This window comes from Cottoperca gobio, chromosome 22 (assembly GCF_900634415.1).
Source record: "Cottoperca gobio chromosome 22, fCotGob3.1, whole genome shotgun sequence".
NCBI lineage: Eukaryota > Metazoa > Chordata > Actinopteri > Perciformes > Bovichtidae > Cottoperca > Cottoperca gobio.
Window position 1 is genome coordinate 865,774 of NC_041376.1, and position 26,820 is coordinate 892,593.

Sequence of the window (26,820 nt, forward strand, 5' to 3'; positions counted from 1 at the left end):
CCAGAATAGAGAACGATTTGCTTTTCTCCAACATCTCTGTGCACAGAAATACTAGTTTTATGGATTTAATGTCACTATTTCCCACTTTTCAACAGTGCTTTGTTCTTGGTTTTACTCCCACTTAATAATAATAATAATGATAATATTTAAAAGATATGTATTCATCTTTAGGTTTTGGATAAAATGAGACATGACGTCACTTTGGGTTCTTTTTTTCTGATGTTTTTAAAGACGAAACAGTCCATTGATAAACTGACACTAAAGAGATTATTAGCTGCGTCTCCAGCCCCGTTTCTCTCGCCACATTCAGTGCGGCAGAGAAAGCTGCGTTTGCTTCCAGGGAATCTCCCAATCAAGTTCTTAATACACTTCATTATTTATTACACAGAGAGTTCTGTGGCCTACTTTACTTCCCTGATGAGACTTAAAGTTGTGACTCTAATTTAATTCCTATTTGTTCACATATTGAAGTGTTTTCTGGATTTTCTTGATTATATCCAAGATGCAAGAAGGCGTGAGGCGTGAAGAAGATATAGAGAGAGTGCTGGTCTGATTATTATCAGAGTCTAATCGAGTCGATTGACAGAAAATGAATCGGTTATTATTAACAGTATTTTGCTGTTTTGTCTACCACTTGCTGCAAGGAGAATAAAAAACATTATTTATAGCCTGATCATCTGACATAAGATGAATTTGTGGTTTATTAAACTGATGCATAAGATGATAACTGATGCATTTATTGCAAGTTCTCTGAATAACGTACGTGCCGATTTAATCTCTCAGTTTATTGAACCCTGCGCTGCTGCAGCCTTCACGTTAATGTGACAGCCTTCAGTGTTCAGACGTGTCATTGAAATGTAACTCGTGTATTTAGACATGAGGCTGACATGTAACACTGACAACAGCAGTAATACGCTTCAATACTGCTGAGAGAGATATTCCGTGTGTCAGGTAGAGCTGCAACGATTTTGATTTTAAATGCAAAAATTGCAGAAAATGCTGTTTTCAGCCTCCAAATATGGAGATTTCCTGCTTTTCTATGTTTTTATACCATATTAAAGTGAATATCTTGGGGTTTTGGACCGATAATGAAAGTAATCTTTAGTTGCATCCTTAGTGAAAGAACCAGCTAATAAAAACAAATGTATAATAGACTATAATGCACACTATGATGCAGGAACTCTTTAGTTTATTCAGCACATATACAATGAGGAGGTAACATGATAACCATGATTACAACATATCCATTAAGCTCATAGTCCAGCTAAGTGTGTGTGTGAGCTCTGAAAGATGCTGCAGGGGAGCAGACTGCACGACGTGATGTGTGTTGTGCAGGAAGGCACAATGTATCTTGTGTGTGTGTGTGTGTGTGTGTGTGTGTGTGTGTGTGTGTGTGTGTGTGTGTGTGTGTGTGTGTGTGTGTGTGTTAACACAGCAACTCAGATGAGGGAACTGATGCGTATTTTTGTATTTGAGGAAGCCAACAAACTCTGGGGAGTTTCTTCTGCTGTCATAAATCAGAAAGATGTAAAACTAAAGGAAATAGCGGGTTTTCATGGTTCGATTTCCTTGTAAAAACATAAGACGCCTGGTAGCAAGTCCCTGCTGTAGAGACAGACGTAGCTGTACTGTAAACCTCCGCTTATCAGGGAAATAATGTCACCATAGATGGTTTTTTTCCGATCACCAAGCGTCCAATAACCAGCTGAAATGAATCATGTCCAGGCGTACAGCTCGCACAGTAAAGGTTCAGAACATTTAAAAGTCTTTTCCATTAGTAGCCGGTCAGACTGACGGACTTAAAGGGGACATTGAGCTAATGAGTCAATTTATTCCATTTGAAAAGTTAAAAGAAAAGGCGGATGATGTGTTTCAGCCTCTGGGAGGATGCTGCGATGTGACGTAGAATTAGAACCGCTGGAACTAAAATACAAAAGTTTTTCTTGACTTTTTCAATAAAGAAGACGCAGGGATTGTTTTACGTATTTACATTACTCAACATTCTTGCAGAGAGTTAGATGAGAAGATCAATACCACTCAACATAAGACGCTTAGCTTAGCTTAGCATAAAGACGAGGAACGTACATCTAAAATCACTGATTAACACTTTAAATCTTCTTTTCTTAATATGAACTTGTCATATTCAAACTTAGATTGTTGAACGCATTAAACCAATAAGATTCCAGTTTCCAGTCTTTATGCTAAGCTAAGTAGCATCTTCATATTTTACGGTGCAGACATCTGATTGGTCGGTTTGATCTTCTCATCAAAAGCGAATAAACAGATTTCTAAAAATGTCAAAACTTTTCCTTTTAGAAAATGTTTGTAGCCGATTCATCCGTGAAACGTTAACATATCATTACCAGCAAGAGTCAAAGGCTTCTTTTACTCTTAAATTCATGTGGCGATATCTTGACCTCCGTCTTCTGTGTGTGTGTGTGTGTGTGTGTGTGTGTGTGTGTGTGTGTGTGTGTGTGTGTGGCCTGTGTTCCTTTGTGTTGGATTTAAGCAGGAAGTCCCTGCATGACATGTTGTTGATGTTTGGTCTTCCTTCAGCATGAGCCCACAATGTCTCCATAACCTTCAAGGTATCCCGTCTCCGTATCCGCCTCGTCTTTACTGCGCCACCCGCACGCCGCACACATCCACAGGCCTCTCTTTTTGTCGTGGAGCTCTTCACCAGATGCAAGTTTAATTCCGAAATGAGATCTCCACCATTTTAAAAATGCTGCACCTTCACCGTTGCAAAACGATTGCTCGCCTGGAAGCAAAACTCCGGATCATCACTGAATGAGCGAAGTCGAGACCTTTTTGCTGATGAGAGTAGTGTGGACATCGTTTTCTACCTGATGAACGCGTGAGGAGTGAAGTCCCGTCACACTTTGTCATACTCTGAACTAGTATTCTCGGTTTCTTTCTATATTTCCTGGCGGCCGCTCCACCACAGGTGGTTTTCTCTTGAGGCGTTGCATTACTACATATTATATTCAGCAACGATTCTGGTCGTCGATTAATAATTGAAGTCATTCATGGTTCTTATTCAGAGGGATTTAAAATGTCATATTATTATGTTTTATCACCATATTTACATGCAACTGATGTCTGAGTCGATACTACAGAACCAAAACACCCCAAACAACATGATGTGAGCGACCGTACGGCAAGTAGTTTCAGCAAAATGCCCAAAAACAAGGTTTACGTTGAAGTGACAGACTTGTAGCTGTTGTAGAAGTCTCTGACGGAGGAAACACTGTGACGGTGTTCTCACAGTAAGGAAGGAGGTCGGGGTGGATGGACATGCACAATCAACCATGACTTTGATCTTTCCCTAAACTTAACGCCATCTTTCTCTCTTTAACATCTCCACCAAACACCAGATCATCTCTCATACCAACAGTTACTGTGCAAAAATAATAACAAGTAACGTGTATCTGGTGTCAACACGAGGTTTCCTCCCTGCAGGGCCGGTTACTGCTTCCAGTTTCACCTCAGTGATTACTGTCTTTCTCTGCTCTCCCCCCCCCCCCCCCCCTCCAGAGGCACCTCCCTCAGGGATGTCCAAGAACGGATACTTCTTTCAAGAAATGGGTGAGTGTGAGCCAACACCAGCACATACTGTGTGAATGCAATGCACACTAACGTTTCAACGATGCAAAACAAACTATAATAAGGGTTTTAATGGCTGCCATTAAAGTGCGTCGTACAGTATATCCATAGCGATGTGACGTAAGGTGAGAGCTGCAGACACAGAACATAGCTCTCACACTCCGCTGCATTTGGATATAAATAATGAACTGATAACGGCGGTTTCATTACCTTCAAACCAAGGAGAGGCAACCAATTAGTATGTGCAGCACAAGCAGTCGGGACAGAATACACTTGCATTGGATCTCCCTGTCTCCCCCAGGTAATTATTCCCCTCCTGCAACACACCAATTCACTCCGCAGAATAACAGAAGGCCCCCCGCTGCAGCCGAACACAACTGTCTTTATTAGCCAACCTTTTATCAGGATATAATTACATTACTGTAAGCATTATCCACCCTTCCCTCCCAAAGGTTCATTAGCGAGGGTTGTTCTGGGAGCCCAATGACGAGCTGTGAGCAGGGTGACATGAGATGTAAAGTTTGTTGTAGTTCTTGTAGACGTGATGCTGTTGTAGCAGTGCATTGAGTGCCACTGCTTCTGTTCTTCATCAGTGTGTTAATATGTCTCTGAGTCATATCTGATATTAATGTGCTCATTTAGTGCGCTGAGCAACCAATCGTGAGTGACTGAATCTCATTATTTCTGCTCGTTCATGTTCTTTTGTGCCTTAGAACAGTGGTCCCCAACCCACGGTACCGGTCCGCACCCGGTTTTTGAAATAGGTTTTATTTTGAAAAATGATAGGATACATCCGTCTGTGCGTTTTTGTCTCTTGACACATGTTGATAAGACGATAGGTCAAGACGCTCGTCTGAGTGGAAACAAACGTCTTTAAAGAGCTTTCTTTAGGGGAAAAGACCCAATGAGGACAGAAGGAGAAGAAGAAGAAGAAGAAGAAGAAGAAGAAGAGAAGGAGAGAGGAGGAGGAGGAGGAGGAGGAGGAGGAGAAGGAGGAGAAGGAGAAGAAGAAGAAGAAGAAGAAGAAGAAGAAGAAGAAGAAGAAGAAGAAGAAGAGTTTATCTCTACAGGTGATTCTCATGCGCCGCTCTGCATAATACACAGGCTCGCACATGAGGCAACGAAGCCTTCAAGACACATGGAGACCAAGCACCTGGCATTAAAAGACAAGCACTTGGAGTTTTTTGAAGGAAAAAAACGTGAACAACAAGGACATAAACAATTACTGATGGCACCACATCAACACATGCGAGTGCACGGAGGTCATACTTAGTGAGTAACCGTGTCGCTAAGAGAAGAAACCTTTTACTACTGGTGAAGAATGTATCCCCCTATATTGGACCGGCTCGTTGCAGAGACACGAGCTCAGGGCTCCCACTAATTCAGCGTAATGCTGAACCTAATGAGTTTTTTATGCACTTTATATCTGTTTTTACCCCCCCCCCTCCACACACTTTGAAGGCCGGTCCGTGAAAATATTGTCGTACATGAAACCGGTCCGTGGCGCAAAAAAGGTTGGAGACCGCTGCCTTAGAATACAAAGGGAGTAGAACATGGGATAGGATTTTATAAAAACACATTGCTGTTAAAATAAGAATAATAGATCTTATTGCATCTCTTCAGGTTGTTTTTATAGGTGAATTGTTTCATGGATTCCCTGAGGAAACTGCAGCAGAGGTGCTAAGCACTTAAATCCTGACGCACATCTTGTGATGTCGTTAGTTAATAAATAACAAACAATAGCCACACTTATTTAATATATGGAATGTAACACATTGAATCAGCTCTTCTCCCTGGAGCTTCATGTCCTTACTTTATGAATGTGTATTAATGTTTTATGAGTAGAGGTGGTCTTTAATTAAGGCGCGGTGGCCCGTCTCCACTTAAAAGCACTGTGGGGATCCCTGCAATTCAGCTGCCATCAACGTTTTTAATCCTGGAAAGTTGCACACTCAGAAACACCTTAACCTTCATGTTAATGACTCCAGAGGATTTAATTACTCATCAGAGCACGCTGGTGTTTATGTGGAGCTGATGTTACAGAGTCCGTGTTTGAAACCTTTTAAACTAGTTGACTATTAGTGCTGAACTTTAATTAACAGAATACTCATTTCCTTCATTTGCTTCTTTTCTCTGTTTTGCATCCTTGTGATCTAAATATTATGTCCATTACGGATTTATCTGCAGATTATTCATCATTTTTACTGATTTTACCTGCGATAGATAAACAGGTAGTAACGTAGTAAACGTGAATATGTTTATTTATTGCAAATTCTGTCTTTCTCTCTCTCTAATATTCCCTGTGAAAAAACTGCTAAACTTGACATTGCGATGTCAATTAAAGGACGTATTGACTAGTGACTAAACTATAGGGCTGCACAATATAACGTCTTTTAATTTACATATTATGGACATTTTATGACATATTTATCCATAATATGTCATAAAAAAGTGAAAAATTCCCATTTAAATGTTCTTAAATCTAAATTGTTGTCATCAAATGGTTTGTTGTGTCCAAACATTCAGTTTCCCATCAAATAATACAAAGAAAACGAGACGATCGTTCTCGTTTAGAGGCTGAAACTAGTAAATTGTTGCCATTCTCTCTCAAAAATGACATTAAAACAATCGATAGTTTGTTGTCAGTTCACTAATTGATTAATCCACCAATTATTTCATAACCTTTTGGCATTTTATAGACAAATGAAATAATTGACGGATGAATCCATCTATTAAAACGATGGTTTGTCGCAGCCTTGGACGACATTACAACACAAGAGTTTGAAACACCTTTAATGAAGCAAAGCTGCAGTTTTTATCTCTGTGGTCTGTATGCATGTCACAACTACAAACACATGTCGAAGTGTGCTGCAGAACACGGCTCTCTGTTTGAAGGAAACACATCAATCATTCAGAGTTTTCATATCAAACATCCCTCAACCCTTCTTCCTGTTATGTGTTGCTTTGTTTTGTCACAGTTACGTCAATCAATTACATTTTTAAAGAATCCAAATCAGCCCGAACTCTGAATATTTTGAGTTTTAATATTAAAAATGTAATAAATAGTAAGTAAAAAGCAGATAGAATAGAATATTTCAAAAGCAGAACCATAGTAGAAGTAATAAGTATTTATATCTTTGCTTTTTGAGGTAAAACCGCCGATTTGCTCCTCCTGCTCGGCAGCCGCTCTTATCTCCCAAGGTGATTTGAAAGTCAGAGCCCAGCCGGTGAGTCTGAGGCACAGAGCGATGCAGGCAAGGCGACGACACAGAGAGGTTCAAATAATGTCAAGTGCGGAGGGATGATCCTGATGCAAGACAAACTGAATGAACTGAAATTGGGGCCTCTTCACGGATAAGGTCAGCGGATAAAGAGCACGAGTATTGTTCTCGTCACATCAAGCCGATCGCCGGATGATATTTGGGAGCCCACTACTTACTGTAGGATTGGATTTGAGGGGCTGCTGTGTCAGGAGGAGAAAATGGGATGAGTCATACAGACAGGCTCAGAGTCCTGTCATGCTTTCTACCATAAAGAATCCTGTTGATATGCATCGAAAAAACCCGTCATGAAGGACTCGTCTCCGTATGAACAACCATCCAACAGCCTTTCTTTGACAATTTGTGCCAATATGACTATAAATTCTTTAGACTATAAATGCTTTAGAGCAATCAATCAATGAGAATAGCTACTTCAGCTAGTGACGTCAAGACACCAGCTGAAGTATATTTATTTATTTATTTTTATTTATTTTTTTATTTATTTTTTTTTATTTTTTTTTATTTTTTATTTTTTATTTCTGTTTATTTCTATTTACTTTTATTAATTTTTATTTATTTCTATTTTATTTATTATTATTAATAAAAAATGTCCATCCTAGTTTCTCAAAGTCCAACGTGACTTTGTCTTGTGTCTTTAAACGTCTTGTTTCGTCGGTCCATAACCCAAATATATTCAGTTTAATCAAAGAGAAAAGCAAGAAATCTCCAAATGTGGTATTTTAAACATCCACATTCTGATGGGATGACAACAAAAAATACAAATGACAGAATCTCTTCAAGTTGAAACTCAGAACATAAATGTGTCGTTGTTTTCTGCCAGCAAAACCAGAAGCCTGGAGCGTCTACTCAATCTGACGATGATGATAATAATAATAAAAGTGAGTTTGTGCTCTGCCTGGTAGCCGGTGAGGTCCAGGATGTGACCCTGTGCTGTTATGTCCCCAGAGCAGCGGGAGGTGGAGCCGGAGGAGGGCAGCGAGGGCCAGGAGGAGGGACAAGACTCGCCGATCGCCTGCGGAGATGACATCCACCTCTATGACAACCAGATCAGCCCTGGGCCAGGTCAGTACGAAGAGAGAGAGGGGATGAGAGTGTGTGGTGGGGGTTTCCAAACACGCTAAACAGAAAAAGTAAGCCACACGACAAATGTCATCGGGACAGAACCCGGAAGTTCTCGTTTCTCTTCAGCTCTCTACAGAAATCCCTCGTGTATAATATTCTGCATCTTACTGTGCACGTCGAGCCGGCTCCAACCTTTTGACTCGATTTGATTTTAAGCAGGAATGTCACAATCAGCATGCCCGGGTATAAAAAAAAAAGAAGGTTAAAAATGGTCGAGCTGCCTCTCTGAATATGCCTCTTCCAGTCAATATTCTCCTCTGCTGTGTGATCGACCCGTTAAAATGTTTTATATCATAACATGAGGCACACTCTTCAAAGGCAGTCATGGCGGATCTCCAACGCATCGTTCAAGAAGACATCAGAGAGAAACGCACAACAACAAACAACTTTAAACTAATTTCTCGTGTCGAGGTACGGTGGGTCCATCCACAGCCCCGATGGCAGGTGTTGACTTGACGGACAGCTCCTCAGCTGCAGGTGCAGATGACTTTGACCTCATCACCAGAAAGAAAGAGGGAGAGATGCCCGCTTCCCTTTGAATGTGACAGGTGACCATGTCACTCGGGCTCATTCTCCACACATAGTAACACTTACGGCGTCTGACAAGAGAGCTGGAGTGATGCAAGCTGGGAACAAGTTAAGAGGAAGAAAACAACAGAGGAAATCTCTTCTCTTAAGTTGGACAGGTGCTATTAATGTCAGCTAAAGCAAGAGCGTAAAACACTGTGGCGTAATGTACACTGATTATACAGTCGGTTCCCTTTACCATACATGTTAACACACGGCAGGGTGTGTGGATGTAAATCTACATAATACAAATCAATTGTTCTGATTGTATGGTGGAACGTACTCAATGTGATGCGACTATGCCAGCGGTGAAACCATACGCTGCATTAAATATGGACGAGGTCTCCGTGCCGTCACCTGGAGCTTTCTGAAGAGCCGACGGCGTTTTGGCAGTAACGCCGTCTAACTCCAGGCTGCGTTTAATCATCTGAGGAACTGCAACAAAAAAACATGATAATGTTGGAAATGTTTTAGTTAATGCAGTAAATTAAATACCTTTAACAAGAATCTTCATCACACTGTCTTCACCGTCATACAAAAGGAAAATAATGTCGTAAATGACCCATTCAGACTACAACACTATTGGCAATGTACCACCGTTTCTGCACTATGAGGCTGACATTTAGCTTGGTGTTTGTGAGGTGTGTGTGTGTGTGTGTGTGTGTGTGTGTGATGCATGCTCGTAAGTCAAGCGCCTGTTTGTGTTTTTGTTGTTGTTTTTTTCCCCAGGTTTTCAGTGCAGTTAAAACCTTCAAAAGGACAAAACAAGACGCTTCATCTCGTTGATGCAATAAACATTTAAATCCAAAATACACCCAGAAATATGTTTTTTTTTTAAAAAAGATTATATACCATCTCATTCTCTGAATAGTCGTGTCACTCACCTTGAATCACAATCCATTAGCTGAACCCCTAAACCTGCTTTGTACCATAAATCCAACCTTATATATTATGTAATATATGTAATATGTTAAATTCTCACTGTTGTCGTGAAGCACTTTCTCCCCCGCAGGTGCAGAATGTTGGTCGTGTTTCAGCGCTTCATTCGCTGACAGCTGTTGATTAGTACATTTGCTTTTTATTCCTGCCTCTAAGTCTACTTGTCACATACATCAGACCTCTGTGTCATTAGCTGTTTGCATGCCTGTTTGTGCTTTTAATTTATGTCACAAATTATTATGTCATTTTGTTTTTCCACATCGGCAATGCCACTATGGAATATGTCCACCATATCAAATCAATGTAAGACTCCGAACGGGACTTTTAATCACATCCTGTCTGGCTAAATAAGCAGCGGTATGGAAAAGCAAATAGCTTAGTGATTACATCGGACCCAGAGACGGCAGCTCCGACCTAAATCTAATTTCAAAAACATCTGTCTGTTAGAATTAATTCATTTCTCTCGCGACGTGAACTGTGGCTTCTTTCATGAGAACATGTAGTCATGCCTTGGATGCTTTTATTGTGTTGGTGTCATGCCAGCGTGCTTTCTGGGACAGTATTCAATCTTGACCTTTATGATATCATGCCTGTTGGACATTTAGCTCCACCATACTAAGGATACGTTTCATAAGGGCTTCCAACATTTGAGGGTTTTTTTACCCCCGTGCCATCATCATCATCCAGAGGCCTTTGCTCATCCGTCTCAATGCATACACATGTTAATGTTTTCTATTTATGTTTTTTATTTGAATCATCAAACTTGTTGAGGCACTTTTTCCAGGCGCATGTAACACTCAGCTCTGTTATATGGTCTGTCGGGTTCTCCGGGGGGGATCAGAATGCATTCAAGGAAATACCTTAAAGCACATAGTAAAGTTCATGCACGGTGAGAGGCAGATGCATCTTCAGAAGTTTATTTAACAATATTTTGACTTTAACTTTTGCACCAAGACTTTCTGGGCTGTAGTGTGATAACAAAGTAAGTCGCCAGCAGCAGGTAAAAGATGTCACTTATCAATCAAATCAAATGTATTTGTATAGCTCAATATCACAAATTATACATTTGTCTCAGTGTGCTTTACAGACTGTACAGGTTACGACACCTTCTGTCCTTAGACCCTCTGTCCTCAGACCCTCTGTCCTTAGACCCTCTGTCCTCAGACCCTCTGTCCTTAGACCCTCTGTCCTCAGACCCTCTGTCCTTAGACCCTCTGTCCTTAGACCCTCTGTCCTCAGACCCTCTGTCCTTAGACCCTCTGTCCTTAGACCCTCTGTCCTCAGACCCTCTGTCCTTAGACCCTCTGTCCTCAGACCCTCTGTCCTTAGACCCTCTATCCTTAGACCCTCTGTCCTTAGACCCTCTGTCCTCAGACCCTCTGTCCTTAGACCCTCTGTCCTCAGACCCTCTGTCCTTAGACCCTCTGTCCTTAGACCCTCTGTCCTTAGACCCTCTGTCCTCAGACCCTCTGTCCTTAGGCCCTCTGTCCTTAGACCCTCTGTCCTTAGACCCTCTGTCCTCAGACCCTCTGTCCTTAGACCCTCTGTCCTCAGACCCTCTGTCCTTACACCCTCTTTCCTTAGACCCTCTGTCCTTAGACCCTCTGTCCTTAGACCCTCTTTCCTTAGACCCTCTGTCCTTAGACCCTCTGTCCTTAGACCCTCTGTCCTTACACCCTCTGTCCTTAGACCCTCGCATCGCACAAGGAAAAACTTCCTAAAAGAAACCCCATAATTAAAGGGGGAAACAATGGAAGAAACCTCAGGGAGAGCAACTGAGGAGGGATCCCTCTCCCAGGACGGACAGACGTGCAATGGATGTCGTGTGTACAGGATAAACAACATAGTACAAATACAACATTTGACAGAAATGATGTTGTGTTGAAAAAGAGAAAGTTTGGATGAATCCAGGAAAATGTCAAAAAGGCTTCCTGGTGTCCAGCAGGACCAGGGCAGCAGGCGCAGCCACGATTCATGATCCTGACGTAAACTTTATCAGTGGCAACCTGCCACATGAGAGACAGACACTCTGGGGATGATGCCCCGGATGATGAGTTAGTAACATACATTTACATAAATGCATACAGATAGAGAGGGAGGGGAGGAGAGAGGAAGAGAAGGAAGAGAGCAGGGAGGTATCCCCCGGCAGTCTAAGCCTATAGCAGCATAACTAGGGGCTGATCCAGGGCAAACCTGAGCCAGCCCTAACTATAAGCTTTATCAAAAAGGAAAGTCTTTAGCCTGCTCTTAAATGTGGAGAGTGTGTCTGCCTCCCGAACACAAACTGGAAGCTGGTTCCACTGGAGAGGCGCTTGATAGCTGAAGGCTCTGGCTCCCATTGACTCGGCATCTCGTAGATGGAAAGACACAGAAATTCATGGTTCTCAGACGATGTTTGCCGTTCTGCAAGCGCCACTCTTAAGTTTTACATTTGTGGTTTTGAGTGAAATATCTCGACAAATATTGGCACTTTTAATCTATCGCCAATATTTTAGTTTCTGCAAGTATTTGCAAAACTAATGACATTTCTATCGCTGTCTTATCTTGTTATCTAATACATTGTGTCATCTCTCTGTGTCCTCTCTGTCGTTGGTTATTGATAGATTACACTCTTTTCCACACATTTACAGATACTGGAAGTATCCGCAGGACGTACGTGTGAAGGTCGAAGAGTCAGTAATACATTCTTCTCAGTATTGGGGATGTAAGTGGCATTAGGGAAATATCAAACAAAGTGATTGATGGCGGTTATTCAAGTGAGTGTTGAAGAGTTTAGTGGAAATGTTGTCAGCTGGTAATACAAGGAGGCTGTTTGTTGTCTCTCTATTTTTTATCGCTTTGACATGATCTTATTCATTCTTCTCTGTCTTTTCGGAGAACTTTGTCATAAAGCTGTCAAACACTCTGCATAAAGAGAATTGATTTCATGATTATATATCTGCCAGCGCTCGGCTCTGTTCCAGTTCAGTTCAATCAATTTGGCTGAAAACTGAAGTGGAAAAGTCCCAGCAGGAAGGACAGGCGTCGCTCACACTGGAAGCTTGATGGTTTAGGGTTTTGACCAAGGTCATTGCCTGACCTTGATGACTGTGCGGGCGTTGTTTCATGGACTCAGTGTAGAGAATAGAAAATGTTGTGTAGTAAATGAAGGTTATTGCATTGCATGAGACATAATTACATAAGAGTTAAATATGTTTGATGGATTGGATTCACCAAAATCCACTTAATAAATTCGGTATCGGCTCGATCTGATCGACACATCCCTGCTGTTTTATACGGACTTTACCAAAGGAAATAACCGAAGGCAGAGTCCAGAAGATGGATGGGAAACTTATTCTGTTTTAGTATTCTGAAAGTAGAAAAAAAACAATATGAACCTGTGGTATTAGATTACATTGAACTACCAAACCATCATCACATATTTGAAATGCACGTCCTGCTTCAAACACACTGCCCAGCTTGAGATCCTTCCTATCAAACCGTAATTCAGCCGTCGTCAGTCGCCACCCTGCAACACTTGATGTCTAAAACACAACAACACTTGTGGCTATAATCAACAGGTGTAGTGCTGCATTGATCAAATAAGGAAGGAAACAAGCGTGTCACATTTTACCACTTCCTCATCCTAATTCCTAAACCCTGAAATGATCCTGGATTATTTTAAGCCGCACAGTATATTGAGACATACAGAGGCCATTAGAAGGAGGTGATCATTGGGGACAAGGTAATCTTATATGAATATATGAATATCTCCTTACGGCTGCAGCCTGGCAGCAATTAGAGCCGCTGCTCGCTCTCCCCTCTGGGAGCGGATCAGCCCAGCCGTGTGCTTTTTGATTGTGAGGCTTTGATGAATCAAATCCAGTGCACACGACACGTGCCCCCTGCTCCAGCCTCATCATAGAGGTAGGGGCTGGGGCGCTCTTTCTTCCTCCACTGCCTGCAGTGTTTTATGATGGCAAGGTGTTTGTCACGGCGATCAAAGCCCCCCCCCCCCCTTCTTTTCCTGCAGAGTCACACTCAAACATGTTCACTTGTGTCTGGATTATTTATATTATGATATCCTGGTCCTTTCCTCGGGCTTATTGGCATGTTAAAGTGGGGTTTTCTTGCTTTCCCATCGCTGGAGGGAGGAGTTAAGCACTGATTGATTTCCAGACGGAGCCGACATCACGTGCAGCAGAGGAGGAAAGCCCATGGTAACCCAATAACGTCCTCCCCGCAGCAAGCGACGATAACTGCTTATGTAACGGCAATGGCGGACGGTTTTATGAGAGTCAGCAGGGTACTGAGTCTGCCGGTTGAGGGACTGAAGCGTTTTGAAAACCTCATTCCCTCCGTTTGTCCCCGTATTGTTTTCTAACATAAAAGGTTTTTCCTCCTTTTCGACTCCAGAAAATCCAGACCTTTTGTACTTTATCTGAGCACTTGCCTCGGCTCCACGGACGTGTGTATTAAAACCTTATCAGCGGAGAACTTCCAATCCCTGTTCAATGAGAGCACTTAGAGACTTTTTCATCACTTCTAGAAAAAGGGTTGTTACTTGTGATCTTTATTTCACAATGTGCACCATTGGCTCGATTTTAAATGCAAATACAGAGCATTTACATTTTAATATACAAATGCTTGTATATTGTTTAAAAACTCAAGATATAAGATGACCTTGTGGCACAAGGGGTTCAAGAAGTTGACCATGGACCGCAACGTTCCCAGAAGACGTTCTGTCGCTCCCCGTCTGCCTGTCGCCTCATTTCAAGTCTTAACTGTTGACGCTCTAACAAAGGCATAAAAGGCCTAAAGAAACGTGCAGAGCAGGACGGTCTTTTTTAGAAGTCATTGCCAGGCTGGCGTCTGCAAGCCGGATCAGATCTTTAGTTTTACATTCAGGTCAGATTATAATTATTAGAACAGAGATGCAGCAAATATCTCTTAATGAAAATAATCATGATCTGCAGAAACACAGTATATGATGACGTTTGCACACTTTGCATGTGTAATTGTACCTCTCTTGTGTTCCTCCTCAGACGCTGACGACTCTGGTTGCGTGTTGCTGAACACATCAAGAAAGGTGAGCGTGAATAATCCTTAAATATATGATCTATCACTACTTTAAAGATAAGGGGGTTTTTTGGCAGTCGGGGGAACTTGGCACATTGTCGATAATGAGTGCAGCCATCTGTCAATACAGTTCAGCTCAACTGGGATCTTAATTACTGTCTGTTTGACTTCAGATGTAAAGTCTGCATCTTAAACCTGGTAGGATGGATCACAGTTGTGTTTTAAGAGCAAAACAAACATTAGCTCTTATTGGTATTTCCTTTACATTATCTCTTCTTAATGTTTATTGTACGTGAAAGCAGTAGAAGTGATTAAGTGGGAGCAGAGAATATTTTTGTAAATGCTGTTATTCCTTAACGTAAACTGAGCTTCATTACTGTTGAGTCATGAGTATCATCCGATACCAAGTCCCAGTCTACTACTTATATTTCCCTACATACTGTAATAGCCCTCAGCTCCTCAGTGCACGCTGAGGTCTGCACAAAGCAATCCAATTTATGTAAAATATGCCTGACAACTGAATAGCTCTGCGGTCACTGTGAATATCTTCTGCTGCTGTTTATCTTTTCATGCCACTTTACTCTTCGCTCGCTCATATTGTTCCATGTTCATGTGTCAGGATGATGATGATGCTGCTGCAGAAAGCACAGAATCAGAACTTTATTAGGTCTAAACTATCCTGACAGATTTAGGGAATCCAAATGATGTCGTTAGTGTTTGCTGATAGAGGATATTTTAGGATCAATTGCTCTCCAGCTGTCGAGTTTGTTGCTTCTGTGATTGTTGGTCCTGTAGACTTGATGGTCTTGTGTTCACCATTTGTTATCTTAAGTGGATTTCTTTATGAATGCATCACGGGACAGACGTGTGTACTGTATGCAGATTAGAGAATAGGGACTGCTGTACTCTCAGGAATCAAATCAACCTTTACTTTCAAGGCACCTTACGTGAGAAATGCAAAGTATTTTATACAATGAGTTACAGACAAATAAAGTATAAAGTATAAAGTGATGCCAAGAGACACAGCAGGCACTTCCTACCTTCCTACATCCGCCGCCCTTGCTCGGAGCACACACAGCTTCATTTTGATCTCCACTACACACCTGTAAGGTAGAGTTGGGGCGTAGTAAAAATGTTAAAACCGGTTTTATATCCAGCCAAACACCGGAACATTATTTGGTATTTCTAGGCGTTGTATTTGACTCAGCAGCCGCCAATGACTGTTTACACATTGCTGCGTTTGTTTTGATGTGATGATCCAATAAGGCAGCCTGCAACAGACGCAGAGGCCCCGGCACCTCACTTTAACTTTAGTTTTCTTAAAGACTGTTTCACCCCCAAAAAACAACATACACCATGCAACAAGCACTGTGCACCAATCACCATGCACCATGTACCAAGCACCGTGCACCAATCACCATGCACCAAGCACCATGTACCAAGCACCATGTACCAATCACCGTGCACCAATCACCATGCACCAAGCACCGTGCACCAATCACCATGCACCAAGCACCGTGCACCAATCACCAAGCACCGTGCACCAATCACCAAGCACCGTGCACCAAGCACCGTGCACCAATCACCATGCACCAAGCACCAATCACATGCACCATGCACGCACACAGGTTGCTGATGTAGGCTTCTTTTTAATTTGCCAGAACGTGTCATAATGGCAAATGCCGTGTCAGCTGGTTTGCATAAAATCAAACTCGTACACCAGATCGGCAAAACTATACTGTGACCTTTTGTGACGCCAAATCGGGCCTGTGGGGCGTAAAGTGTCAATCACAATGAACTGCTGTGTGATTTCTTCGCTATAATAAAGGTATAACTTACAGTTTAATTTAAAACTGTCTGCAGATTTTCCTCACTCACCGCCATTATTCTTGCCGACTTGCTTTAGTCCAGAGGCATTATTTCAAAGTCTGCTCTCAGTGACGGCACTTTAAAACAGGTGTCCTCTGCCTCTGGACTTTGCAATTTAGATCATCGGAGTTTCAAGGCTTTTCGGGGTAAAATCAGACGAGAGCGAATAACATTAATCAAGCCTCCTGCTGATGAAGGCGAGCCAGAGAGAAAAGGTTATACTGGTGGAAGATTCCTAAAATACAGAAATGTCTAATGTTTGAGTGTTTGTATATGATGAGTCTAAGTTATGTGATAATCAACCTGAATTGGCATTTTTTGGCAATCAACGAAAGTAAAGATTCACTGGCTGCAGCTGCTCAAATGTAAGAGTAAATAATGTAGAGTTCTGGACTGCTTGCATGACCAAAACAAGACATTTTAATTTAGTTGCAGCCCTATCTGCTCCAGTGGAGCATGGAAACGCTGAACAATACAAAACAATACAAAAGCCAGACAAGTGTCCAGTCAGAAAGCATTGTGCATCGTGTGAGTTATGTCTTACGATCACGGTAAAGCGGTGAAACCAGGCGAGAGACAGATGGGGAATGACGTGACTTTAAAGCAGAACGTCACTATTAGTGATATTAATAGATTCCCGTGAGTACACCGGAGATAGATCTTCCTCTGGAGTTCAAGGAGCAGCACGCAGCACCCAGAGGGCATTAGTTTAAACTGGTGACCAAGGCTGGGGAGAGATGGACGTTGGTACAAGCCTGTCAGAGACGTCAGTGTGTTGTGTCTTGCCAACAGCTTGCCTGCTTCTTCTCACTAATCTCCCCGTTCTGTATTACACTTCTGCTTTGTTTGCTCTCTCCCTTAAATCAATTTCACATGGTCACAACCTCACTTCCCCGCCAAGAATGTTGTTATGGATCTATTTATTTATTGTGGCCTTTATTTGGAATAATTCAGGTGATGTTACTGTTACACATACAGTATGGAACACCAGTGCATATGACTAGAATCTATCTTAAAATAAAGCCAAATTAATTGCAATTTGCACCTTTTTTTTTTTTTAATCGCTTGACCCGAAGCAAAACAGAACCAAAACGTTACGTACGGTGCAAACAAGTCTAATTGATTTATAGAGCCCTGTACACAAATAGCTCCGAAGACATGGATTCTGCTCGGAGCTTGTTTTATTTAAAAAAGAACAGCAGGGAATCCACTCATCTTCAGAACTTCTGTCAATCACACGATCAATGAAACGGAGGACTGCTGGGAGTCTGGGCTCTTAATCGAGCTGTGTTCATCTCTCTGTCCGTCGTCTGTCTCTCAGGTGGTCACCACCACCGGTCCAATTCTGATGAACTTTCCAAGGGTGATGCATCTGCTCTGGGTCCTGCTTTTTAAGAAAGAGGACAGTGTTTGGCTCGGAGGGGGTTGTGTGGCTGGATACTTTAAGGTCGGAGCTTTAGGGGACTTTCACACTTGTGTGTGAGTAAGTTTTTTAATCTTAAGACTCTGAAGATCGGAGTTCCTTTCAATCTGATCTACTACATGAAGACAACTAAAATCTTAAACCTACATTTTGTTGAACGCTTCATGATCGGGAATGTTGACATCTTCCTGCGCAGCGTGCTACAGAAGCTAAATAGCTACATCGATGAAAAAGTGCGCCGACTATTTGTATTGATGCTTTGTGTTAACTCACCTGTATGCATGTAAAACACCTCTTTAATTATACAAACTATTAAGAAGGGATCTTTTAAAGACAGCTATGCAGGAAATCGGACCGTGGATCTGCTCACAGCCGACCAAACGTGCACACTTGTGCATAAAAGCGACTCCCAGGCGTGCATAAGTTTAAAATAAATGAGTTTTGGACGTACAGAAACACAAGCACATCTTTCATCTAATCGTCTGACAGCCAGATCTTTCAAACGTTTGTCAAGTACAACAAATTCATCCTGATTCAAAACATTTGAACATTTATTTGACAATCCTGAAAAACATGGATCAACAGAAACATCGAACATGTTAGTTTAGCAGGAAGATCTTTAGCGGTCTTAAATTTCAAAATGCAATATCGAACACATCACAGCCGTATACACATCTCATGTTGAGTCAAACATGTCAAACTAAAGATTTAACCAAATGCCTTGGGTCCAATTCTGCACAACGTACAGTAGATGCATTTTGATAATTATTTTTGGCATAATCGCGACAGAAACCTCAAATAAAACAACGTCCGACTTTGAAAGAATTGAATGTTTTCCGCAGTATGTGAAGCTGATGAACTTCGAGGAGGAGATTCGGGCTCACCGGGACCTGGACGGCTTCTTGGCGAAGGCCACAATCCTGCTGGATGAGACCGCTGCCTCCCTGGACGACGTGCTGAAGAGAATGTTGCACCACGTGGACCAGGACAGCAACGCACTCGAGCCCAGCTGCAACTTCGAGGAGGTGATGAGCATGCTTTTCACAGATGCGGGAGCCCAGGAGGTCAACGGTAAGCAGTGAACCCGTCGACGTGCATGTATTAAAACCGGCATGTGGAAAAGTGCGTAAAAAAAACAATCGCAGACAAACAGAACACAAGAAGACAGAGAACTTGAAACATCTGTGTCTGCCCACAATCAGCTGACCTAAAAACATCTGAAGTCTGCACATGTCAACACCTACCTGAGAAATAGCTTCACCTCAGGCTCAGGAGCAGAATTGTCAGATAGACTTGAGAATGGTTCAAGAAGCTTTTAAGACCCAAAGGAGAGTTAGTGATGTTAGAATCCAGGCTGTCCGTTTGCCCCGCGGCTTTTTGAAGTAGACACAAATAGAGCTCAATGTGATGAATCCTGTTAGCAACTATTTACATGTGCAGACATCAAACGTTTCCCAGGAAGACTGTCAGCTGGTTATCCTACACGTTCATGCACAAGCATAAGGTGCACGTGTTCCTGCGCTACTTCCATGCATGCACAAATGTTTTATTCTCTAAAAGATTGCGACATGGTGCCATTTAAAGCAGGTTTCTCAGAGTGCAAAATGAATTAATTTGCCAAAAAGCTAAAATATTTCCTTTTACTGAAATACATTTGGACATGAAACACTTTGGTTTATTGTCCCTAAAAGTGTGTAAGATATGCTCAAAGTGTTTCTCTCTTCTAATGTATGAATTCATTTCTGAGGTGCACTATAATTTCTGCAGGTTTGGTGATCATTTCTCGGCTTACAGTTCCCTTTCACGTGGGCTCAGTCACTTCAGGTCCTGTCGGCGGTGTAGCAAAGCCTCTTGGTTAAGGCGAATCTCCTCAGCCCATTAGAGCCAGAGAAATCCGCCCTCTTACAGAACAGTAAGCAGCCATTGTTAAAGCCTCACTCTCTGCCCAAGCTGCGCAGAGCATTCACAAAAAATACTCATTTGTCAAATCAAACGTTGTTTATTTTCTTCGTTAACGTCACTCAGAAGTGGAGAAGGTTTTTTGTTTTGGCTGTTAAATAAGAGGGGTTTTCTCGCCACTATGGGAGCACGTTGAGCTAATGGCAGTGTGCGGGCTTCCTGTCACAGCCTCCAGTGTTTTCCTGTCTGGCTGCTCTGGTGTCCACAGTTGTTGATGGTTAGTCTGAGGTGGGTGGTGTGTGACGCTCGCCCTGCACAGCCGCCTCTGACAGATCCGCGAGGTGATAATTGACTTCTGTCATCGATCACTCACTTAGCTTTTCAAATGGCTCTCAGAGACTCTCAAGCTGCGGTGGCTGCGGCTACTTGACTGTTTCTCTCCCAGAATACTCCACACTCAGAGGCAGAAGGTTTCTTTTCTCTTTGTGGCGGCCATCTTAACAAAAAGGCTTCCTGTGCAAATCAATTTGAGCATTCAGGGGTTTCACTGAATTTGGAAAAAGCATTTTATATCAGTGACATTTTATTTTGAAAATTAATCCACAGCCATAAACTAATATGTGCACATATCATTAGTGCTTTTAAGGGGAAAAGTATCACAATAAAATACTGTGTTATTGTGTTTTACATGTCTTAGCAGTCAGTACTCATGTGCATCATTATCTAAGTTAGTAACTAACTAACAGCATGTAGCCGTGATGTTCTTTTATATTGTGCGGTTTTAAATCTGTTGAAACTCCACTCATGACTCCGGGGAAATGCATTCGCTGCAGCAGAAGCAGTCGGGGAATAGTAGATGAGAAATAGGTGATAATTAATTGCAGGGAGGATGATGTAACAGCTGCACAATTATGAAACAAACAAGGACGACAAAGATGTAGTTATAGTTTGAAAGGAGCAAAGGAGCACTACTGTGCCGTACTAATGCAAATATTATCTGCGGATGGATTTAACTGAGAGGAATATTTACAGAAGTGAGGTTAGACGTTATTTAATAGGAACATGCACGACTTCACAACATGCAGTTTGAAATCCTTCTCTTCAGTGTCCAGTTTGTTGCAATGACTTCCCTTCACGTGTAGAATCCCTGAATTTAAAATCAGGAACACGTGAAGCACTCGTGTCACTTCTGAAGAGGGGGGGGGGGGAGGGGGGGACAAAGGCTGTTCCTCGGGGGAATACATTCATATTGCTGTAAGTATGTTATCAATGGGACATATCTCTTCAGGTATTAATTTCTTGCCGTATCTGCGTTCACTCTGCTGGGGTGATACGGCTGGCGAGCGGGCCGGCTCATTTGGAGTGTAATACTGTGCAGCTGTGAGATAAAGAGAACACGGCGAGATTATGACAGCCGCAGAAAGAACAGAGAATTACCCAAATGAAAAGATGAGAAGCCCACAGAGATAATTAGTCCTGCTATAACTTGTACGGAGGAGCCAACTTTTAGTTTATTTGTGTCTTGGGATCTGGCGATGGAGCGCTGATGATGCAATGCGTTAATAATAATATCACTTGTATCCACACTAATCCTGCCTTTTATTAATCACAAGTAATACTTCATGCTTTAACATACTCCCGAGTATTCAAACCAATAAATGATTATAGGATGACGACGGTGCTTACAATAGTGATGAGCGGCCGCCACGCGACCGATCAACATATGAGTGATGTATAATCGTGTTTTCCTCTCTGTGATGCTGAAAGCAGCAACAGTGCTCCGTGCTGTACGCCCCATGTGTGACGACTGTACCATCGTTTCTCCACCTTTGATCGATCTCATCGTCCCGATTTTGCATAATCCTCCCGAGCTATTTTTAATTTGATTTGCCAGGTAAAATGAACCTCTTACAGTGTGGAGACATACCTACTAACAACTCCCAAAGCATGTTAGAAGCTGCTCTTTTTGTTCTTGCAAAACTTGAAGAATCACTCCACGTGCTTCTGGCTCTGAGTAATAGTGGTCTGAATATACTGTGTGAAGAAAATACACTCCGCCTGAAGTTTGTTGTTGAAGAAGAAGCCTGAAGATGGTTCAGCTGGTAGGTATGGACTGGAACACACAATAACAACAGAACCAAGTGTTGCCAAGTTCAGATAAAAGGGATAAAGACTTAAACATAGAGTACAGGAGATATTATAATCTTTATAAATAACTATTATATGCCCAGTATTCCCTGCCAGTAGTAATGACACAAAGTAAGTGAAGTACAAACACATTTTCTGGAATATTTCTGTGTGTTTTTTGTATTTTGAAGATATTAAATACAATTATTAAAACATATATAACATTTGTTAAACTGAAAAACATATAATTGTAAAGTTGCAAAGAGTGTGAGCTCGTTCTTCAAAAAGAAAACATATAAGTGACCCTCGATAGTTCATACGAGCTGTTAATGAATCCAACAATACATACGCAGCTGTTGTTGCTTAACTGTGTGTCCACACGTACTTTGTGCAGATGCATGTTCTGACAGGAGGAATACTGTGCATGTGATTAACTCTGTTTAACAGACTATGCCTCCGCTGCTATAATAACATATCTTTTCGCCGTGAAGATCTCTCTGTAACGTACTGCGGGACTGATCAGAATACTAAATTGAAAGCATTAATCCGAGCTCTTTACCACATTAAAAGATGGTGGCCACACATGTCACGTTTCTCCCTTGATCTCTTCATTGACGCTTCTCTGGGTGCACATAACTGCTATCAGTGATAAAATCCAATTTTTGGTAATAGCCTGTAGACGGTAATCAAGATAAGATCTCTCCGCGCCCAACAAAGACGAGACATTGAGGGATTTTCTCTGGAAAATGATATTTAATATGCACGAGGTAAAGGAGGGCAGGAAATGAAGCTTCTGTTCAGCAGAGATATTTCTGTGCGTGCCTGTTAACCACAAAGTGTGTGTTAATGCGTGCGTGGTTACAGGCTGTGTGTCTTTGTTTGTGTGAAGTCGCCTGTTGATCGGAAAGCGGTGACTGAACTGACTCTCTGGTTTCTCTTCTTGGTTTTTCTCCCACCTTCTCCACATGCAGACAAGTCTCAAAGTTTCGTTTTCTTTGATGACGGTAAGCTGTGCTAATTGGATGAAAATGTCACCATCAGCCGCCATGAGGCTGCAATCAGTGGTTTGCTTCTGTACCAATCATCATCAGTATGCCGTTTGTGTTCCTCTCCGCGCTCGGGACTGGGTCGATCCATCGAGTCGTCAAATGATTACAGACGCCAGCGATCCGTCCTGTGTGTCAGATATCGATGCCTCTTCAGCTGCCCCTCAAATCAACGTCCGCTCATTGTCCCTTAACGCCATAAGTTCTGTCTGGAACCAAAGAAAACAATCAAAACTACAAAATCATTTGACGTTTTTGGCAGTTACGATACTTCCTGGACATTTGTTATTAGTTTTTCAATCTGGTTATACAAAGGGGCTTTCCTTTGTTATATCTAGCGCTGGTTTATTTACCATTAATGTCATTTCTTCTGCAAGCGAGTAAAAGATTATAATTGACAACCTCCCTCGCTAATAAGGTTTCACAATTGACCCAGTCCTAGTGACCCTCTCGCCGCCATGTGACATCATACGTATGTGTGCTGCATTGTGATTGGCTGTGACGGATATCTAATATACAGTAAGTGTTTCATCTGCCACTGCTGTATGGATCCTTCCTGTGTTTTAATCGCCTCCTTCAAAGGGTCCTCCACTATCCACGCTTTGAAGGAAACCAATCATCCCCCCCCCCCGTGTGTGTGTGTGTGTGTGTGTGTGTGTGTGTGTGTGTGTGTGTGTGTGTGTGTGCAGGTCTACCACTAGTTGAGATCACAGTTAATCTTTAAGGCAGCATAAGATCTGCAGGCTTTATTGAGGTCACCTCTGAGCATACTGTACGGGGTCTCTTTGCCAAAAGGCTCGTGGCCCGTTCACACACTGACGGACAAACAATGAGTGTGTGTGTGTGTGTGTGTTTTTTCTACACCTATCTTTGTAGATGTTCCGCTGCTGATGTTGGAGTGGCACGCCAAAATAAATAATAGCATCACTGGTTTAGCGTAATTGATTCGTCTCTGCCTCTCTTGTTTGTGACGGGATTATTCTCGTGTGATTAATAGAAATTGGAATCTGTTTTTCCCCCTCGAACCAAATCGTGTGAATAATGCAGTTAAAGAATTCAGCAAGAATCCAGAAAGATCAAAGGGGCCAATCCAGCCATCCAGTCTTGCCTCCCTCGTATGTTTTCATCACTTTCCATTGAAGTTTGTCACATTTGATATGCTGCGTGTGAGCATCTATGATTTTTCTTTTCCCCCCTCTGTGTTTGGAAACAGCGGTGTTTGCGTACCAAAAGATGACGAAACCGTGCAGAAATCTTCACATAAGTGACAAGTGTCAAATGTGCACGTCTTAATTAGTCTCCCACTTGATCACATCAGCAACCTTCCTCACACACTGCCCACACGTTTACAAAAGAAGATGACGACGGTGGTTTGTAGAGTAAAGACGCGTTCATTTCTACGAGATGCAACGCTCTCTGACGTGCGGCCATATCGATAGTTTGTCTTTGTGTTTGAACTTCCCCATCCACTCAAATATGTGCTTATTGTTCCTTCACTTTGATGTTGGACCTTCACTGTGCACATCATGCAGGACTTCCACTGCATGATGGCAAATGGATGCAAAACGTATAATAATAATAATAATCACATTGATGTGCGTTGTGTGCAGTGTTGGGGAAGCTACTTGGAAAGCGTAGCAATCAATTAGGTCACACTGTAAGAAGTTAAACTAGTTAGAAACTTCTTTCTAATTGACGATGTGATAGATTTATTTTAAATGAGTGCCTGTTCAGAGGTCATATATAAACCAAAACAAGTAAAAGGGGGTTCAATTATAGTATATATGAATCATTTATTCTCTTTTAATTCCCAAACTTGTTTGTAGTTTCAGTAGTTAACAAGTTAAAAAGTCATTTAAATGCTTGAATCACTGTAAATATGAATAATAATAATAATAATCTTTATTTGTAGAGCACCTTTCATACAATAATTGCAGCCCAAAGTGCTTCACAGCAAAAACATAACAATTAGCACAGTGCAAATGTGAAATAGCATTAAAGATAGTATTAAAAAGCAGAATACAAATAGTAGATAATGTAGTTAAACCACCAGGTTCTCTCAACCTGCTAGTTGTACACATGTAGTTCCCTACCTTGTGTACGTATTATAAACTCTTTATTTACAGAATTTAGTTGAAATAATAACACAATATTATCATCTTCAAATGAGTTTATTATATATTGAGAAAAGAGAAGGAGACACATGCAGCATCAGCTGCTGCATGAATCACAGCTCTAGACCTTTCCATTCATGTCATTTTGTAAAAGCTTCCCACGTTTAGTAACGACAATATTCAACCCTGAAAAGCTGCGTCGCCGCTGCTCAACTGCTCCACACTGAAGCTAAAGGTTGTAATGTGAAGGCTTCTCTGCGACACCGTCCACCTCTCTGTCCGTCTTCATGTCTCCATCGTCTCTCCCTCCTCTCTTTATCTTTTAATCTTTCTTTTGTTCCTCTTGCATCTCCCCCTCTCCCCCCCCCCCCCCCCCTCTCTGCCCTCCTCTCCTCCTGACGTCAATAAGAAATTGGATGGTTTTTGATTATTACTTGGCTGTCAGGCTTACTGCTATTAATTGAATTGAATCCCAGTCCATCTCCTGTACGTCTCTGTCCCTCCCTCTGTCTCCCTCTCACTCTTCTCGTCTCACTCTCCCTTCTTGTTTGTCACATTCTTTGTTTTTTCTGTGATTCCCTTGGTCCTTCTCTGCCCCTGTTTCTGCTCAGCTTCATCTTCCCTCTCTGCACGTCTCCTCCTTCTTTCTCTCTCTTCCCGTCTGTCTCCTTTATTTCTCTCTCTGTCTTCTTCTTCCCCCCCCCCCACTCCTTGTCATTCCCTATCTCCCCAGGCTTCTTTTCATCCTCTCTTCCCCTCATACTCTCTATCTGCATGCCCTCTCTCTCCCGCTCCCCCATCTCTCTGATTCTCTCTCCCTTCCTCTCTCGCTCCTTGAGCACTGTGATACTGTTGTCATGGTGACGCCCATCATTTTCTGGCATGAATGGAGGATACTTTATTGATGAGACGGCATGGCAGAGAGAGAAAGGGAGAGTGATGGAGAGTGATGGAGAGAAAGACAAAGACAGGAAGAAAGGCAGAAACCACTGGCAGGGAAAATCTGAATGATGGAAATGATCGTCCCCGCTGTCGACGATACAAAACATTTCCACCCTAATTTTCTCCGAAATGATGAGTCAAAGAGAACATTGCTAAAGCTCGCTGACTCTCGTCGAGGGGTTTGGGATAGTCGGGGCTGTCGAAGAATATCCCCCAAAACACTATTATTCATCCCTCGCAGTGTGAGAAGGGAGATTCCTCTCTTATTAGGAAGCAGCGAGCTGCTTTCAGCGGCCTCCCTCGTTGCCCGTGTTCCATGATTTGTAGAATAATGTGGTGTTTTGTAAATCTGCGAACACGAGCATCTGTGTTTCCTGGAGGTTGGGCGGACATTGTCATTAGTTTGTCGTGGTGTGGTGTTTGCACACAGTGCAGACTGGCATCAGTGTCTAAAGCAGAAGCTTGTTAGACGCTTGTGATGTCGACATCACATGGAGCGGCTTGGCACGGCACATGTAGGCCGACACCATAAACCAGCCAGGTTTCATTTTTAAACACATTTTAGATTTAAACATGATACATGTAACTATACTTTTAGGATGGTTTCAGTAGGCTGACATGCATTGCTGCTGCTCGAAGGAGCTCATCACTTCAGAGGAGTGCATGTGAGGATCAAACTGGACTTGAACTCAGCTAACTTGTGTTTGACCTCTGACCTTTCCCCTGCAGTCCACCTGCTGTCAGAGACGATCCAGGGGGTGACGGCCACCGCCACCGGGATCCAGTACCAGCAGTCCTGGCTCTGCATCCTGTAAGCCACAATGTGT

The 26,820-nt window shown here is 42.3% G+C and overlaps 1 protein-coding gene across 2 annotated transcripts in view; it reads left to right on the plus strand.

Annotated features, from left to right (window-relative positions):
• The window catches only part of slc4a11 (solute carrier family 4 member 11), an 85,296-nt gene that overhangs the window by 31,573 nt on the left and 26,903 nt on the right, over positions 1-26,820 (plus strand). Inside the window, exons 2-7 of one of the 2 annotated variants that reach the window (XM_029460483.1) lie at positions 3,538-3,588; positions 7,833-7,949; positions 14,540-14,583; positions 18,708-18,936; positions 22,863-22,895; positions 26,723-26,804. In XM_029460483.1, coding sequence (XP_029316343.1) covers positions 3,538-3,588; positions 7,833-7,949; positions 14,540-14,583; positions 18,708-18,936; positions 22,863-22,895; positions 26,723-26,804 — 556 coding nt within the window. The remainder of the gene's footprint in view (positions 1-3,537; positions 3,589-7,832; positions 7,950-14,539; positions 14,584-18,707; positions 18,937-22,862; positions 22,896-26,722; positions 26,805-26,820) is intronic. The other variant, XM_029460484.1, reaches the window with a different exon arrangement.